This window comes from Sinocyclocheilus anshuiensis, unplaced genomic scaffold (genome assembly GCF_001515605.1).
Source record: "Sinocyclocheilus anshuiensis isolate Anshui unplaced genomic scaffold, SAMN03320099.WGS_v1.1 scaffold447, whole genome shotgun sequence".
NCBI lineage: Eukaryota > Metazoa > Chordata > Actinopteri > Cypriniformes > Cyprinidae > Sinocyclocheilus > Sinocyclocheilus anshuiensis.
The window spans coordinates 2,780,259-2,799,068 of NW_015552615.1; the positions used below are offsets into that span (position 1 = coordinate 2,780,259).

General features: G+C 41.3%; 2 protein-coding genes across 2 annotated transcripts; both read right to left on the reverse strand.

Annotated features, from left to right (window-relative positions):
* Positions 1 to 2,632: 2,632 nt before the first annotated feature.
* LOC107666007 (olfactory receptor 4K1-like) lies at positions 2,633 to 7,080 on the reverse strand. Its single transcript, XM_016457098.1, has 2 exons — positions 6,353 to 7,080; positions 2,633 to 2,837 (listed from the first exon to the last, which is right to left on the reverse strand). Exons 1-2 carry the CDS (start codon positions 7,078 to 7,080, stop codon positions 2,633 to 2,635), a joined length of 933 nt encoding a protein of 310 aa, XP_016312584.1.
* A 7,191-nt stretch (positions 7,081 to 14,271) lies between these two features.
* On the reverse strand, positions 14,272 to 15,042 carry LOC107666008 (olfactory receptor 4K1-like). The gene has a single exon (XM_016457099.1). The coding sequence runs from the start codon at positions 15,040 to 15,042 to the stop codon at positions 14,272 to 14,274; it is 771 nt and encodes a 256-aa protein (XP_016312585.1).
* Positions 15,043 to 18,810: the final 3,768 nt, after the last annotated feature.

The following is an 18,810-nucleotide window of genomic DNA, read 5'->3' on the forward strand; positions in this document are numbered from 1 at the left end:
GACTAAAACTAGACTAAATGTCATCAGTTTTCGTCGACTAAAACTAGACTAAAATGCTCAGACTTTTAGTTGACTAAAACTTGACTAGACTAAAAAGAGTATGAACGTGACTAAAACTAATAAAAACTAAAATGACAGCTTCACACAAAGACTAGACTAAAACTCAAATTAAAACAGGCCGCCAAAAAAAACACTAATTGCAACTGCTGTCAAACTGACCTAAGTTTAGGTTCAAAACTACAATAATAATAATCAAAGGTTCAAAACTCAAAATACTGCAGATGGGTTCAAAGGGGCATTGTTAGCATTATATTAGGTGTAACTATTTACTTTTTGGATGTTTATTATTAAGGTAAGACTATATGATTGAAATTGCAATATTAGAACAATATCAAGTTATTTTTTGCTGCTGTGCTCATCTTCAACCTACTATAATGTTAAAATTGCATCGATAAAACCTATTTAAATAAGATTTGTATTCATTGCTAACTGCAAAATTAAGTGATACTCAACAAAACAGCACTTTGAAATGGTAATGTAATTTGTACTTGGACTTCTCATGGTGACCACACGGGGTCAGTATATCTTGTCTGGATGATACAGAGTTATCTGTTGTGTAATTGTTTACATCTGAAGCAGATTAAAGGATTATTCACGTTCAAATTAACATTTCCTGATAAATTACTCACCCCCATGTCATCCAAGATGTTTATATCTTTCTTTCTTTCTTCAGTCGAAAAGAAATTAAGGTTTTTGATGAAAACATTCCAGGATTATTCTCCTTATAGTGGACTTCAACTGCTACCAAACGGTTGAAGGTGAAAATTACAGTTTCAGTGCAGCTTCAAAGCGTTCTACACGATCCAAGACGAGGAATAAGGGTCTTATCTAGCGAAACGATCGGTTATTTTCTAAAAAAAGAATAAAAATTATACTTTTTAACCTCAAAAGCTGGTCTTGTGTAGCTCTGCAATGAGCATGGGTACTCTGTGCAGTCCAGTTCGAAAAGTTAGGGTAGGTCGAAAAACTCACATCTCATTTTCTCCTCCAACTTCAAAATCGTCCTGCAGAAGTACTGACCCAGTGTTTTCAAAGTGAACATGCAAAGAAGGTCAAAGCCCTTTACAAAACACCCGGTAAAACAGCGATGTAGGACGATTTTGAACGATTTTGAAGTTGGAGGAGAAAATGACATGGGAGTTTTTCGACATACCCTAACTGTCATGAACCAGAATGCACAGAGTTCACGCAGAGCTAGACGAGAAGAGCGTTTGAGGTTAAAAAGTATATAAATTGTAATTTTGATTTTAAAAATGACCGATGGTTTCGCTAGATAAGACCCTTATTCCTCGTCTGGGATCGTGTAGAAGCTTTGAAGCTGCACTGAAACCAGTAGCCCCTCCCTGCAGAACAAAAGATCCAGGGGGCGTGGTTGGATCCAGATCTAGGGGGTGGAGATTGGTAGGTTTAGGGGTGGAGATGAGTGGGTTTAGGGATTAGGGGGTGGAGACGGGTAGGTTTAGGAATATGTAAGGTGGGAGGAGTTGAATCTGGATCCAGCCACACCCCCTGGATCTTGTGTTCTGCAGTGAGGACCATCTCACTGAAACAGTAATTTTGACCTTCAACCGTTTGGTAGCCATTGAAGTTCACTATAAGGAGAATGATCCTGGAATGTTTTAATCAAAAACCTTCATTTCTTTTCGACTGAAGAAAGAAAGACGTAAACATATTGGATGACATGTGGGTGAGTAAATTATCAGGAAATTTTAATTTGAAAGTGAACTAATCCTTTAAATCCAACACTTTGCACTGAATAAGAAAACAGGAGTGGTAAAAATACTTAAATATTAAAAAATTAAATTAAATTAAAATGCTTAAAATTTATACTTAAAAAAACATATGAACCAAAAATTAGGACTAGAGATATATTTAAGTAAATCAAATTCATTAGATCACCTACTGGGAAATGTAAATGCAACAACTGAAATACAAAGCTATCTAGCCCTAACCCACTGTTTGTGGTGAGCTGGTGACAAATGCAAAAGGGAGAGTGACCTTAGCAATGTTTTTAAAAAGGGGGTTGCCTACCCTTTATTTGGCACCAATATTTCGTTTTATTTATAATACTGCATTTGCTCTTCAAGTATGATTTTAATTTTACTTTGTATAACATATCTTTGCACTGTTTACACTGTACACAGCTTAGCTGAAACATTTTGGTAAAACAAATGTAGAGGAATTTTGAGATTGTTGGGGCACTGTAAAGTTAATTATGGTCCGTTTGTTCATAACACACTGTTTACTGCAGGTTTGAATGTAAACACTTACAATTCCTTATTTTCAAGACGTGCCATTTTAACACATGGAGTTATTATGTTATATTAAATCATGGAAAAGATTTAATGATTAATTTTTCAAAATAATAATTGTTTAAAAAATGCTGACAACTAAAAAACACTGTTAATTTATGACATAACAATGTGGCAATACATTTGATTAAATTTAACATTTACATCAGCGTTGCAAAACATTTACCTGGTACATGAAGTATTATGCATGCTTTATGTTACATAGCCATTAGTGACGTGTTTTTATGAAACATCTAATGGTGTTGACCTTTTTTTTCTCATTAATTGGTTGATTCAACTTTTACAATGAATAATCTGCATGAAAAAAGCCCCTTCATGTGTTTGTAAAAAAGTTTATCACAAACACCATAAATCAGGGGAGTAAGCAGTCGTGGTACTATATCTGTTAAAAGATCATTTAAAAAGGTTAGTCTTGCCCGATCAACTGGTATAAGTGGGACAAACATCTTGTCTATGATAGCAGCACAAACATTTCATTTATGGACATAATTATGATCCCAAGAAGAACAATGGCAAAATTATTTGCAGAAGCAACATTGTAGAGTTCATTGTCCTTTTGCGCTGGTGTAAAATTCACTGATTATTATAAGTGATAATCCTTTTCTTGGAAAAAAAAAATCTGTTGTTGTTGTTTTCTTCCTTCCAGTGATCTAGATGACTGTCAAAAGTACACGAAGCTCGAATATGATCTTCTTTATCCTGAAGATTTTTCAAGTTTTTCATCTCATATAGAAAATAAAAAAGAAGAAACATTTAGCAAGTTAACAATTATAAGCTATAATGAATATACTGTAAATAAAAAAAATGAAAGACATTGTTGAAAGAGTGAAATTACCTCTTCAGTTTGCTTAGTAAATAGTTTTGACTCCAGATGGGAACAGTTTATATACTCAATTGAGATGTAAATGAGGGGAGAAAAAAGACCACAAAAGAGGGATGGAAGGAGAGAGAGAGTTTAATTACAGTATATTGCTCTCCTGGTGTAAATACATACATGCCAACACACACACACACACACACACACACACGTGTGGGTTTACATGTATGTATTTACACCAGGAGAGCAATATAATATACTGTAATTAAACTCTCTTTTCCCCTCCATCCCTTTTCCGTGGGATATATAGACTATCAGAAATAAGCCATGCTGTCAAAATCACTGCTTAGATTTCAGTACATTTCTTATTAAATCTGATTTTGAATCACTGAATGGCTTTCAGTTTTTATGGCAGTCAATAATGAAATGAAACAACATTCTTTGGCTTATCTTATACAACAGCATTCATTTCTTGTAATTTAGAAATATAGCTCACTCCTAAATGAATGTAGCCTACTAAACACATTAAAGCATAAAGTGATCAGCTGTTTCCTCCAGCCTTGGTTGAAGTCACATTTATGTATAAATACATACATTTGTACGTACTGTAACATCTGTTTTGGGTTTGAGTTTTATTTGAATTATTGTTAGTTTTGAACTGTTTCCAGTTCAGCTTCCTGTTTTTGTCCTACTGTTACAATGCTTTTTGATTTGCCCTCAGGTGTCACACCTGTGTCTAGTTATATTGTTTAGTCCCTAGTGTTTCTCTATGTATACATAGCACTCATCATTTTTGGACTGATCTTATCTTTACAAAGTGTTTTTTTGTAATCTGAGATTTGGAGATGTGTTATATTGAGTTTATTTCCATTTAAAGGGGTCATAGGATGCCCATTTTCCACAAGTTGATATTATTCTTTAGGGTCTTAATGAAAAGTCTGTAACATAGTTTGGTTAAAATTTCTCAATGGTAGTGTAAAAAACACCTTTTTTTACCCTGTCAAAAACAGCTCTTTTCAGAGCAGGCAGTTTTGTAGCATTTTCCTTTAAATGTTAATGAGCTTGACCCCGCCCCTCTCTTCCGAGCTGCTCTCTGAGGGACTGTTTACTTTAGCCGCATTCATCGTGAAACTTGTTAATTAGCACATTATTAGGAAAGGCGATTTGCAAAGATTCCTTAAAAAACCTTACACTCACTTCTTCTGTAGGTGAAGCTGGATCACGAATGATTCGCTCGAACATAGACACATTTATGTAGATCGGGGGCACATTCCCTTCAGAAACAAACATAAGGTGACAGGAACGCATCGTTAGTGCAGATTTAAGTACATCTAGACCGAGCAAAGTTCTTGCAGTAAAGAAAGAAGGAAATATATCACAAAAGCAGACTTTTTCATGACTCAGAAAATGATAAAAATGTGTTCTCATCTCGTGCAGCAGAAGTAGAAGTGGTTCAGTCACAATGCTGCGTTTATAACTGCATGAGAGGATAATATATGAGCTGTAAGTTTCCTGACATGTTGCAAGCTTAATTTAACATCACAACTGACAAATGTATGGAATACTTGGGAGTCAGATACGCAAATGATTATATTTTGACGTCACTACAGGGAAATAACCTGATTTATTAATGAAGTCATGTAAACGCAGCTTACTTGCATTGTCAGGTTACTGATGTGCATGTAAATGGGGAAAACTGGTTATTTTAATAAGCTGATATTTGTGAGTTATCAGCTTACTGGTGTGCATGTAAATGTGCTCAATGGCGGACTGATGACAGCTCACTCAGGGCGGGTCTAAAGTAAGACACCAGTCCAGTCTGTGCTGAAACGCTACTGTCAATCAAACTATCGTGGGAGGGGCCTGTTTTTGTGACGTCACACAGACAGGCATCTGAGATCGGCTCGATTTGAGAAAGGGGTAAAGATTTGAGCAGATAAAAAAAAAACTGGGTGGATTTTTATCATTTTACACTCTTAAAAATAAAGGTGCTTCAAAGGGTTCTTCAAGCAATGCCATAGAAGAACCATTTTTGGTTCCACAAAGAACCATTCAGTCAAAGGTTCTTTAAAGAACCATCTCTTTCTTACCTTTTTGTAATCTGAAGAACCTTCTTTCGCCACATAGAACCTTTTGTGAAACAGAAAGGTTCTTCAGATGTTGAAGGTTCTTTATGGAACCATTTAGACAAAAAGGTTCTTCTGTACACACACTGCCAATGATGCCATTTTAGCTTGCTTTTACAAAGTCTTATTTATCATAGTTTATGATTCACGCAACTTGTACACGTCGCAAGTGCAATTTACCAAGTGAGCTACAAAATACGTTTACTACATCAGAAAAGCCATACATATGAAGCTGTTAATGAGATGCAATTGCCAATGTATTAGTTTACAAATCTCACTTTGATCAGTCTTTATTGATCAAATCTGCCCCTGTAATCATAATTTGTGTGAAAAAATAAAAAAATGTTGTCTGTGTTTTAATGTCACCAGTGGTCATTTCAGCTGGAAACTGCAACAAATATTTGTAGGAGTTTCTGCAAAAATGTACATAGAGGCACAATTTTTTTTACAGTGTTGCATTTATTAGTATATGTGTTCCCTGACAAGTAGAGGCAACATAGGCTAATTGGAAATGCGTGCCTCTACCTACATTTCTGCAAAACTCAAAAAATGTACTTATACATAAAAATCCATATGAAACTGGCATTGCTAGTGGCACACTCCAGTTCAGCTACAGGTTTTATGCCACAGGCACAAATTCCACATTTGCATCAATTGTTGTAATTCATTAATTAAGAGGAGATTTTTCAGAAATGTGTTATGACTGCACAAAAAATATGTAAGCACTGATGAAGAAAACTAATAATCAAGAACTTATTTAATATGTCTGTTTTCTGCAGGGTTAATCAATAGAAAAATAAAGAGCAACATTTTTGTAAGTATTTTTTGCTCATTGTTTGGATGATTCAACCTTTACAATAGGCAATTTACATAAATAAAATCCCTTCATGTGATTATAAAAATGTTTATCCCGAACACCATAAATCAAGGGGGTGAGCAATCGTGGCACAATGTTTGTTAGAAGGTAATTGAAAAAACTGATTTTCTTCTGCTGATCAGTCACAAGTGGAAGAAAATTTTTTTCTAACACAGGAGTAATGTAGGACAACATACAAAGCAGAAGCTGCGCTCCATGTAACAGGATGGTGCTTTGGGCCTTTTTTGCTGAGGATTTATCAGCGGAGGCCCTTCTTGCCGCAATCAGCACTTGACAATATGTGAATACAAGAATTAACCATACAACAGATGTATAAAGCCCAAGTGTAAATTTGCTGAGTTCTGCATGGTACGGTGTGTTATAAAGAGTTGCTGAACTACAGAGAGCAACTGTTTTAAAGACAGATAAAGGACGAACAATTACAATGACAATCAAGTCGTTCAATCCAGGTATGACTCCTACACCCCAAATCAGAGAGATGAGGATGTAGGTCCTGCGCACTGTGCAGATCTGATGGTGATGCAGTGGTTTGCAGATGGCAATGTAACGCTCAACGGCCATACCGGCCAAAGTCAGAGGAGTGTTCTTATGAGTAGTTGCAGCTACTATTAGCAGGGTGGCACAGAACGGGAACGGTACATTTTGCCATGCAAAACTCATCACAAAAAGAGTTACAGATAAACAAACCATGAGCATATCATTGATAACCAAGTGAATATATAATATGTATCTTGGATCATTGTAGAAAATTGAACTCCTAAAGAATATGTATACAAACACTCCATTGATGGAGATAATTATGACCGCAAGAAAAACGATGGTAAATATTTTTGCAAAAGCATCTGCATATCTTTCTTGTAGATTATAGAGTTGCACAGAAGAGTTCATTGTGCTTCTTTGCGTTTTCTTTGGAAGAATGACTTTTGACTGAAGTTGTTGTCTGTAGTTGCTTTCCTTCCAAAGATCTTGATGGCTGATCAAGCTGAAATACAAATCTGACTAGTTTATATGCTCATCTGAGATGTAAATGGGGTGGGGGGGAGCATGAGAGAGAAAGAAAGGGAGTGAGGGAGGGAGATTACATTAGTGTGAAGAAGTGACCTTCTTCATCGCTGCAAGCGGCGGCACTGGCACTCATATATGTACACGCACACACATATAACATTTTTATAACATTTTTACTCACCCATCCTGTCCCAGTTTATGCCGCTATCAGCATAGCGGGTGCACACGCTAGCTTGGTAGCACTCGGTCAGTCATCCACACTCCATCCTCTCCCTCAGTCATCATGCCATCGGGATAAATCACACATAAACTTTGTCTACTGTTTTATGTTTTATTGTTTAATCGTCTGTGTTACATGTTGCCATAGCCGGGTTACCAGACACTGTGCTAGTGAACCGGAGGTTGAGGATGATAATGGAAATTTGTTACTGTATAGAGAATTCTGTGAAAAATTCCAACTGCAGTGTTCTGTTAATACTTATAATAGAATAATTAGAGCCATTCCAATTGCTGTAAGATTAATAGTTAAAGAAGACATTTTGTACTCCAAAGTCTCCCCAGAACTGAGACAGCTCTCCTTAGAAGGTTATGATTTTTGTGATAAAAAATGTACAAATAGAGTCATTAGAGATTTTATTTTACAGGCTTATTATCCTAACCCTATTAGAAGGGAATACATGCTCAAAGATTTTGATATTATGGCAATAAAAAAAATTAGGAAAAGCTATATATCTTTTATAGTGAACTTTCTAGGGTGGTGAACTTCAAAATTTTTAATGAGATTTATCCTACCAATTAATTTTTAAGACTGAAATTTAATTTGGATGTGAATAATTGTGTTTTTTGTGAAACGAATATTGAAAATCTAGAGCATGTTTTCTTTTGTTGTGATTTGGTGCGACTTTTTTGGAGAGATGTACAGAACTGGCTACAGTCTAGAGATGTTGAACTCCCACCCCTTACGATGAAGTTAATTAGGTTTGGTATTTGTCTGGAAAACAAAGAGTTGGATTTTGTTATTAATTTCTTGCTTTGTCTTGGAAAGTTTTTCATTCATAAATGTAGACGGTTTAAATCTAAACCCAACTTTAACCAGTGGATGAATGAGATTCAAATTTTGTGCAAATCTTTAGAATTGGTTAAAATCAAGAAAGCTCTCAAATTGATTTCGTTTTTGGGGCATGTATAAACTAATGTAAAAAGACCCTTTTGGTTTGTTTTATTTGTTCTATTTATTTATTTATTTTATTTTATTTTCTTCTTTATTATTGGTTTATTGTGATCTTGTTTGTCACTGGTTATGCTCAACCTAAGGCTGTTCACGTGTTGTTAGATTATGTGATGTGCTTATGTACCTTGTTTGTTTGTTGTAAATGGAAGCATAATAAAAAAATGTTAAAAAACGGAGGTTGCAGAGGGCAATCGCTTTTGACGTCATCGGCTGGCGTCGTGAAGGTCGAAGTCGAAGGACCCGGTGAACCCATGTTTGTGTATTTTGTGGGGTACCCGAATGTGTCGATCTGTAAAGAGAAACAGATTGGTGACAACTAATATATGATTGTTTTATATTACGGTTGAAAATGCAATGGTGAGCTATTTTAATATTACCAAGTGAAGTGATTGTATAAATCTTAAAGTGGATGTTTAAATAATAAATGGTGTAACTTACCTTTTAATGGTCATGCCCGGAAAAGGGGAGGAGTCTGGTCTTTAAAACCTGGAGCCAGACTTCCAACGGTGCTTGTTAACCAACACTGCGTTCCAATTCACTTTTTATGCCCTTCACTCGCAAACTTCCCTCCATCTCGTTTACTCGGATGTACGTCATTGATTACGTTGCATGAGTGCCCACTTCTGGTGGAACCCTTACAATGGGCTGAACTGGAAGTCCTAAGCCCTTGATCACTTAGAATCCGCTATGGAGTTGGTTTATTGTTTACATTTTTTCACTTATGAATTTGTTCGGTGCAGCATTCTATATGTATATAGGTATGTTTGGGCTGTTATAAATGTAAAAAATTTTTTTTTATATATTATAGAGTTGTTTGGGGTGGGGATAAATTAAACGCGATCTGCGATGACGTCATTGTGGTCTATGGAGCGGCCTGAAGTGTGCATATGAAGCAGACTCGCTCCCTCGGTCAAAATCGAGGGGTCGAGGGTCTGTCCATATAAACTTCCCTGCACTTCAAAATGGCAGCGGGGATTCCCCCGAGGGGAAGTGCTTAGGGAAGTTTGCGAGTGCGTGTCTAAAAGTGGAGTGGAATGCAGCCCTAGTCGAGCAAACGTGCTGCTGCGGTGCCTGAGCTAAAATTCCTTTGTAAATTAGTAGAGACAAGTGAAAAGTCTGTATATATTATATGGTTGTTTGGTTTATTTTTGGGTTATTTTGGTACTTTGTTTTTTCCCCCTTTGGTATTTATATTTGTATATATCTTATTTTTGACTGAGCATTTGTAAATATCTACACTGCTGGACTGTTGGATTATCGGTGCACGTGTAAATATAACACCAGTTTGCACTGAAGAAAATCTGCAGGTTAAGCCATCCTTTTTTTTTTGGACATTAACACGTCCCACAGTAGACTGAGGAGACCCAGTCTGGGCCTATTAAAGTCTACTTCATCACATTTGGTGGCAGCGGTGGGATGGCTTCCCGTAAGAAAGCACCGAAAGGCAAGAGGCCTGGTCTGCGCTCACAAGCAAAGTTGGAGGCTAAAGGGGACGAGACCTGGGACAGCTTGACATCGGCAGACAAGGAGGCGTCATCAGTAGATCATCCTGGAGCGTCGAGCAAACACGACTTAGCACAGACCAGTGGCCCTTCCACATTACCCAGCAGGGGCCTGGTGAGCCTGATGAGAGACTTCCTCGAGGCGCAGCAAGTGAGGGAGGAGAGATATGTGCGGGAGCTACAGGGGATTTGTAAGTCAGTCCAGCAGACTGTGAGATCAACCGACTCCAAGTGACATGGGGAGTGTACGGATGGTTCTGCCAACTCCGGGCCCTCTAGGAGTATCCACAGCCCTGACCAGATCACTAACACAGCCTAGAGTGCCCATACTTCGATCAGAGATGCTGGTGCCTGTCTTGCAGCCATGGGACGACATCGAGAGCTATCTGAGGAGGTTTGAGCGATTGGCCCGAACATGGCAGTGGCCAAGGGAAGAGTGGAACTGTCGACTCGTGCCTTTACTGACTGGTCAAGCACTTGAGGCATACCTCACCATGGATGAGAATTTCGCAGACGACTACTACCACCTGAAGGACGCCCTACTGCAGAAGTTCAACATCTCAGCCGAGACGTATCGTCAGCGGTTTCGGGCGGCGAACATTCCAGAGGGTGAGTCACCAACCAAAACGTACCATTGTCTACGGAATCTCTTCCAGAGATGGGTGCGTCCTGATCTGCATTCTAAAGAGGAGATCGGAGAGCTGATCATCCTGGAACAGCCGTACTTGGGTAAAGGAGCACGAACCAGAATCAGGATTAGCAGCTGCAAAGCTAGCACAGCAGTACCTGAAAGCCCATCGATCTGGCCCGCGGACTCAACCTGTCAAAGGTAAAGCATGGTTTGCACACACAGACAGTTCACAAGAGGCTACCCATGAACTTAAGATTGCCACTACACAGAAACTGATCTGCTTTGCATGTCAACAGCCGGGACACAAAGCTTCTGTATGTCCGGCGCGTAAAGCCAAACTGACTGGCTTTTGTTATGTGCCCAGAGAAAAAGATGGGGAAGTAGACTCTGTTGGGGTGGGGCAATGTAATAACATGCTGTTGGACATTACGGTGAATGGACATTCGTTAAAGGCAATGCTGGACACTGGTAGTGCACTCTCTCTAATTAAATCATGCAATGTGATGAATGTTGTCCACTAATGTACCACCACTAATGTACAATGTGTGCATGGGGGATGTAAAGCAGTATCCCAAAGCTGAAGTGTTGGTGGGTGTACAAGATCAGATGTATCTTTTAAATGTAGCAGTAGTTGACACCTTACTTGCTGACATGATTCTGGGGAGAGATCTCCCAACTTTAAGTGAACTGGTGAATGAGAGGGAAAACCAAGTCACTGATGTCATGAATACCATGCCTGTATGTTCCTTTTCAGTAATGACAAGGGTTCAATCCAAGGCGGGTCTGCAGCCTCTGCCAGACATAGACAATAGTCTGCTGCAGGGCGGGACCAAAGGCCCAAGAAAAACACGTCATCAGAGGCGACTACGGAAATATATGGGTACACCAGTCTCCAAACCCATTACGAAAGGGTTTGAGGTTCATGACTGGCAGATCTCAGAAAACCTGCCTGAATTGCAAAGGGAGGATGAAACATTAAATACACTGTTCGAAAAAGCTGAAGGGTTAAAGAAATCTAATGTTGAAGAACAGTATGTGATACACGATGGTATTTTGTATGCCCAAATTGCTGATGTTCTACATGTGGTTGTACCCTTGTCTTGTTGACCCTTTGTGTTGTATCTAGCATACACCATTCCATGGGCAGGTCATTTAGCACAACAAAAGACATACATGCGTATCAGTTCACGTTTCTACTGACCAACCATGTACACTGACGTACAAACATACTGCACCACATGCCCAACATGTCAAAAGACCAGTGCTGTACGTCAGTGGGGTAGAGCACCATTGCAACCATTACCCATCATCTCCACCCCTTTCCGTCACATCGCCATGGACATTGTGGGCCCACTGGAAAAGAGCAGTGCAGGGCACCGATACATCCTTGTCATTTGTGACTATGCCACACGATATCCAGAAGCTTTCCCACTTCGCACCATCACTACACCAAAGGTCATTCACGCTCTCATACAGCTGTTTTCTAGGGTAGGCATCCCAGATGAGATCCTCACGGACCAGGGAACGAACTTTACCTCTCAACTGATGTAGCAGCTTCACCAGCAACTGGGCAGCACAACCATTCGAACTACCCAATACCATCCTCAGACGGATGGACTCGTGGAGAGGTTCAGTCAGACTCTGAAGGGTATGCTGCGGAAGTTCGTCGCAGACACTGGACGCGATTGGGATAAGTGGCTGCCATTTCTTTTGCCTACCGAGAGGTACTGCAAGCGTCAACAGGATTCTCACCCTTTGCACTCCTCTACGGCTGGCAAGTCCAAGGACCCCTGGACATCTTAAAGAAAACCTGGACTAAACCGAAGGCCAAAACAGAGGAGAAGGGCATCGTAAAGTTCATCCTGGAGATGAGAGACCGGTTAGAGACCTATAGGGAACAAGCCAAAGAAAACCTCCAAGAAGCATAAGCGGAGCAGAAGAGGCAGTATGACCAGCAAGCCAGACTGCGCCAGTTCCAGCCAGGACAGAGGGTACTGTTACTGTTACCAACTTCAATCAATAAGTTGCTTGCCAAGTGGCAGGGGCCTTATACTGTTGTGAGGAAGATGGGTCCAGTGACGTATGAGCTCCGTATGACGTATGAGGAGGGAACAGTGGGCCCCAAAGACACAGCATTGATGGTGAGAACAGTAGAGGAAGAGGAGGACAAGCCTGTCCCAGACATGCAACCGCAGAGAGATGCTGCAATGGTGAAGCTGGATCACCAGGACGAGCCACAGCAGACAGAACTGCAAGATCTCCTCCACCAGTTCCCGTCACTGTTCCTGCCGAGGCCTGGATGGACCAAGCTCATCCAACACACCATACACCTCACTAATCCGACTCCCTCAAGACAGCAACCATACAGAATCCCCGAACGACTACTAGCTCCCCTAAAGGCAGAAATTGAGACAATGAAGGAGTTGGGTGTCACTGAACCTTCCACTAGTGAATGGAGCAGCCCATTGGTCATTGTACCAAAAAAAGATGGATCACTGCGTGTCTGTGTTGACTTCCGCAAGCTGAATGCCCAGTCGAAGTTCGATGCCTACCCTATGCCAAGGATTGATGACCTGTTGGAGCGGATAGGGCAGGCCCGGTACATCACGACACTGGACCTGTGCAAGGGGTACTGGCAGGTGTCCCTAGACCCGAACTCCAAGCCTCTCACTGCCTTCAGAACACCAGTTGGACTATACCAATTCACTGTTCTACCCTTTGGTCTGCACGGGGCACCTGCCACCTTCCAACGGCTGATGGACCAGGTACTCCGGGGCTGTGAAGAGTGGGCGGCAGCCTACCTGGATGACGTAGTCATCTACAGCCATAACTGGGAGGAGCACCTAAGCCATCTACGACAGACCCTAGAGAGAATCCATGCTGCGGGCCTGTCCTTGAACGTGGCTAAGTGCGAGTGGGCAAAGCGAGAAACAAACTACCTGGGGTACCAATTGGGCAATGGTGAACTATGGCCACAGGCATGTAAGGTACAAGCAATCCGGGACAGTCAGAGACCTAGAACGAAGAAGGAAGTTCATCCCTGACTTTGCCTCAATAGCAGCACCACTGACGGACTTACTACAGAAAGCAGGAAAGAACCCGGTGAAATGGACCGAGGCCTGTGAAAATGCATTCAACTCCCTGAGAGGGAAAATGTGTTCAGCACCAGTGCTGCAGAGCCCTGACTTCAACCAGCGGTTCCTGGTACAGGTGGATGCCTCTGACAAGGGGATTGGAGCAGTACTGGCCCAAGGGACTCTGGGGGCAGAAAAGCCTGTGGAGTTTTTGAGCAGGAAGCCATTGCCCAGGGAGACCAGGTACTCAACAATCGAGAAGGAGTGCCTCGCAATAAAGTGGGCCCTAGAAGCTCTACGATATTACCTCCTGGGGCGGGAGTTTGACCTGGAGGCAGACCATTGGGCACTAACCTGGATACACTCCATTAAAGACCACAACGCTTGAGTGACTCGGTGGTACTTGGCTCTCCAGCCTTACAGGTTCCAAATCTGTCATTGCCCCGGGAGGAAGAACCTTGTGGCCGACTATCTGTCCAGGTTCCCAGACAGTACGCGGCTTGAAGAGGGGGGAGGTGATGTGAAGAAGTGACCTTCTTCACCGCTGCAAGCACTGGCACTCATATATGTACACGCACACACATACACAATTTTTACTCACCCATCCTGTCTGATGACAATGATTTTGTATTCCGATCATCTAGTAAAAGTTGAGCAGAAATCTTTGTCTATGACAGCTGTAATGTAGGACAACATAGACAGCAGAAGCTGTGCTCCATGTAACAGGATGGTGCTTTGGGCCTTTTTTGCTGAGGATTTATCAGCGGAGGCCCTTCTGGCCGCAACCAGCACTTGACAATATGTGAATACAAGAATTACCCGCACAATGGAGGAGTACAGGCCATTCATAACTTTGCTCAGTTCTTCATGGTATGGTGTGTTATACACATTTGTTGAACTACAGAGAGTACCTGTAGTAAAGACAGATAAAGGACAAACAATTACTATGACAATCAAGTCAGTCAATCCAGGTAAAACACTGACACCCCAAATCAGAGAGATGAGGATGTAGGTCCTGCGCACTGTGCAGATCTGATGGTGATGCAGTGGTTTGCAGATGGCAATGTAACGCTCAACGGCCATACCGGCCAAAGTCAGAGGAGTGTTCTTATGAGTAGTTGCAGTTATTATTAGCAGGGTGACACAGAACGGGAAAGGAACCTTCGGCCATGCACAAGCCATCACAGAAAGAGTTACACTGAAAAAAACCATGAGCATATCATTAATAACCAAGTGAATATATAATATATATCTTGGATCATTGTAGAAAATTGAACTCCTAAAGAATGTTAACACAAACACTCCATTGATGGAGTTAATTATGATCCCAAAAAGAACAAAGATGAAATTTCGGACAAAAGCTTCCATATTTTCTTGGGCGCTGTATTGAAGCATTGTAGAGTTCATCGTCCTTTTGCAGTTGTAAAATTTCTGTCAGGACCACTATCGTCAAAGATGATTGACAATTATGACCAATCAAATATGTTGCCAAAACCCACATAACCTATAGCAACAATTCAGTTGCCTAACAGATGACCTAATGAATATGTTGCCAATACCTTAAAAGCTTAAGCAACATGTTCTCAATAACACCAGATAGACTTGTTTCCGAAAACATGTTTCTGATTCAACTGCAGCTTTAAGAACAAGCATGTTACGAATAACGACCGGATTGCTCTGGAACATGCATGTTCCCAACAATACAGCTATAACTTAAGAACAAGCATGTTCCCAATACCAACCAAGCTTAAGAACAAGCATGTTCCCAATACCACTACAGCTTTCAGAACAAGCATGTTCCGGATAACAACCAGATAGCTCTGGGACAAGCGTGTTCCCAACAATACAGATGACAGTCCAAAGTCTACCAAATGGAAATACAGAGGACACAATTTTTGTAGAGCATACAATATAGATCAGTTGTTATGAATTAAAATCCAAATTAATCAAAATCACCTCATCAGTTTGCTTAGTTTGGCACCAGAAGTAAACTGACCAGTTTATATACGCATTTGAACAGAGAAAGAGGGAGGGAGAGAGGGCATAAGTGAATGAGCGAGCGAGCGAGAAAGAGACTTTGGTATACCCTTCCTTTTTTTGTTGACCACATACTACAGCTACTAAATCAAATAAATATGGTGACATAAAAGATTGAATTAGAATTTGACCTGAATAATATATATTATTCCACTAAGAAATAAGTAGTCCATTAGAAATAATACTAATACTAATAAAAATAATAAAACCTCAGGCTGCGGACTTTCAAACTCTGCTTGCCTCTTTTGATCTCTAGCGAGTGTTAACTGCAGCTGCTCACAAATCAGGTAATTGACCCTACGCAAAGACATTCGCCCCCCTTCATTACTGTTGCTACGTCCGACAAGCGATGGCGCTCTCACGCCACAAATCATGTTTTCATGCAGTGACAAATACATCACAGAGCAAAGAGAAAGCTGACAATGTGCCTACAGACAAGACAGAGCAGGTTAGTTTTGGTATGAAAAGTCTCAGCTTTCAAATTTTGACATTTTGTAAGAAATTCAAACAGTAAATACCGTTTCATGGCTCTTTGATGTGTCATGACAGATCCCTGTAGTGCCTCAGGTCAAGCGACACATAGACCCATCATCTCTTTCTCTTTACTAGTTATAGCACAAAATAAACATGAATGAACATAAGAAGGTATAAGACCATTTTTCAAGTTCAAGTCCACCGACATTAATCGACTCTCCTTTCTGGTTTGTTTGTCGGATAAAATTGCAGATTTGCCATTATGATTGGTCAGATCACTTGTCAATCACACTTCCTATGAAGAGTCAATTGGACCTTCGACTAAAACGTAACCTTTTGTCTCTCGCAACAAGTCATGGCAACGGATTTTGGTGGGATTTTGACGGATTTTGGCTATATTTATTCAAAGGAGGCGTATGCGTGTATCTTTACAGAAGCAGCACAGAGAGCCGCTTCAGAAACGTGCGTGGCGCGGCTGGAATAAACACAAGCATTGACTAGAGTCGCCGCAATCAGCTTCAGTGTCTGTATCTGAGCCACACCGTGTGCACACACACAGACGTGTGCAGTGTAAATTGTCTAAGCATTGATGGTAGGGAAAGTCCCTTATACTGGAGAGCAGCCACGTATGAAGTGTTTCTTTGAGGTTATAGTACATTGAAGAATGATCATATGACTTTTTACATACGCCATGTGATGCCTTGTGCTACTGAAACTCTATGCTCCACTTTGACGTTTTGGTGCCGATGACTTGATGGAAGGCACCCAGGGGACGAGCGGCAGAGATGGAGATGTTGGAGGTGAAGACCCAATTGGAGCCATCAGACACTTAACCAGGGTGACACCGCAGGCCTGGAGGGCCACGGTGGAGCTAACGGGTCATGTGACCGAGGCAGAGGAGGGGACTCGGAAGACCGTTGTGGAGCCAGAGTGACGGAGGAGCTTGATGGAGCCAGAGGGATGGAGGGAAGAGATGAAGCCAGAGGAGTGGAATCCCATGACGGAGGCAGGCCGATGATTGACCAAGGCAGAGCTGGTGGGACGAGGGAGCCTGGTGGAGCCAGTGTGATGATAGGCCATGGTGGAGACGAGGGAGAAAGAAACCAAGGCAGAGCAGATCGGTCAGAGGGGCGAGGTGGAATCCAGGGCTCACTGGCCGGAGGCGGAGACAGGGGATCTTCACTAGGGTTGGGTATCCTTAGAAATTTTCCGGTTCCGATTCCGGTTCCATTTAAATGAACTATTTTTTTTTTTTTTACCTTCATTTAATGTAGTGTTGCTGGAAGGTAGTAAGTAATTTTGAGTAATGCTAGTCCATCAGTCACATGTGCTTCAAAGTTGATGTTTTTTACACTATCAATAACATTTTGCTTTTCAAGCAGGAATAATCTGGTTGGCCAAATAGTCCCTTGAGGGCTAAGACATTTGTTAATTTCCCTAAATTAATGAAATATTAACTGTTATACTTATAACCATGTATACACACACTCCATAAAGCCCCTATTTTACGAATAATAATGCAGTCAGGAGATGGTGTGATGCAATGAGTGGTTTCCACATTTTTAAACATTTAAAATGCATGAAAATAAATATTTTCTGTCACTTTGTTTATCACTCTTGAAATGACATGTACACTAAATAATCTAACCCTCATACTTACATAACAATAGCAGTCTATTTATTTAGTGGACCAAGCTGAAGTCAGTATGTATATTAATGACAATATGGGACAAATATAATGTAATTTAGTGGCGGCAGGAGCTGCGCGCTGCCAGTACATGTACAGTCAGACAAAACAACGTGCTCAGTTATCAAAGATGCGAGTGCGCATACAGCCGTGGAAAACGATGTGTTCGGCAGTTAAAGACGCGACGCGGCACGTCTGTGGAGTGCGCGTCATGGGAAGCAATGCTCAGTAATTAAAGAGGCAGGGCAGAGTTTCTATTATTTGGTATGTGACATCCTTTACGGGAAACGCCGGCGCAAGTCAGCTCACAGCGCTTGGTCACATGTCGCACCAGAACCGTTTTCGGAACCAAAACTTAGAAATTGCTCACGGTTCCGGTTCTTTTAAAAAAACAGAACCGGTTCTGAATAAGAAAAAATAGTTATATTTTCATGACGCAGCTGACACAGAACAGCATACATTGTTTACGTCCAGTTGATATTCTCCAAAATGGCACCAGGGTGATGCGGAGGAGACGAATTGTTGAATAAAGTCGTTATGTTTTTTCTTTTGCGCACAAAAAGTATTCTCATAGCTTTGTAAAATCACGGTTGAACCCCTGATGTCACATGGATTATTTTACCGATCTCCTTGCTACGTTTCGCAGACGTCTCCTTGTCGTCCTCCCCCCAGCCCGCTCATTTCACTATCCGTCATTGATGTGCCCTTCGGGATGGATCTGGTGGGACCGCTGCTGAAGTCTGCCCGGGGACATGAGCACATCCTGGTTATCCTGGACTATGCCACCCGGTACCCGGAAGCCATTCCACTTCGAGCGGCCAACGCCAAGAACATTGCCCGCGAACTGTTTCTGCTGGCCAGCCGCGTCGGGATCCCAAAGGAAATCCTGACTGACCAGGGTACCCCCTTCATGTCCCGGGTCATGGCGGACCTCTGTCACCTCCTCAAGGGCCAACAATTGCGGACGTCGGTCTACC

Bases quoted from the DNA above. Each gene is read 5' to 3' on its own strand.
- LOC107666008 (XM_016457099.1), bottom strand. From the start codon at position 15,042: ATGAACTCTACAATGCTTCAATACAGCGCCCAAGAAAATATGGAAGCT.
- LOC107666007 (XM_016457098.1), bottom strand. From the start codon at position 7,080: ATGAACTCTTCTGTGCAACTCTATAATCTACAAGAAAGATATGCAGAT. The intron at 2,838-6,352 runs TACTCCTGTGTT...ATGAAATGTTTG, and splicing joins CTTTGTATGTTGTCCTACAT to TGCTGCTATCATAGACAAGA.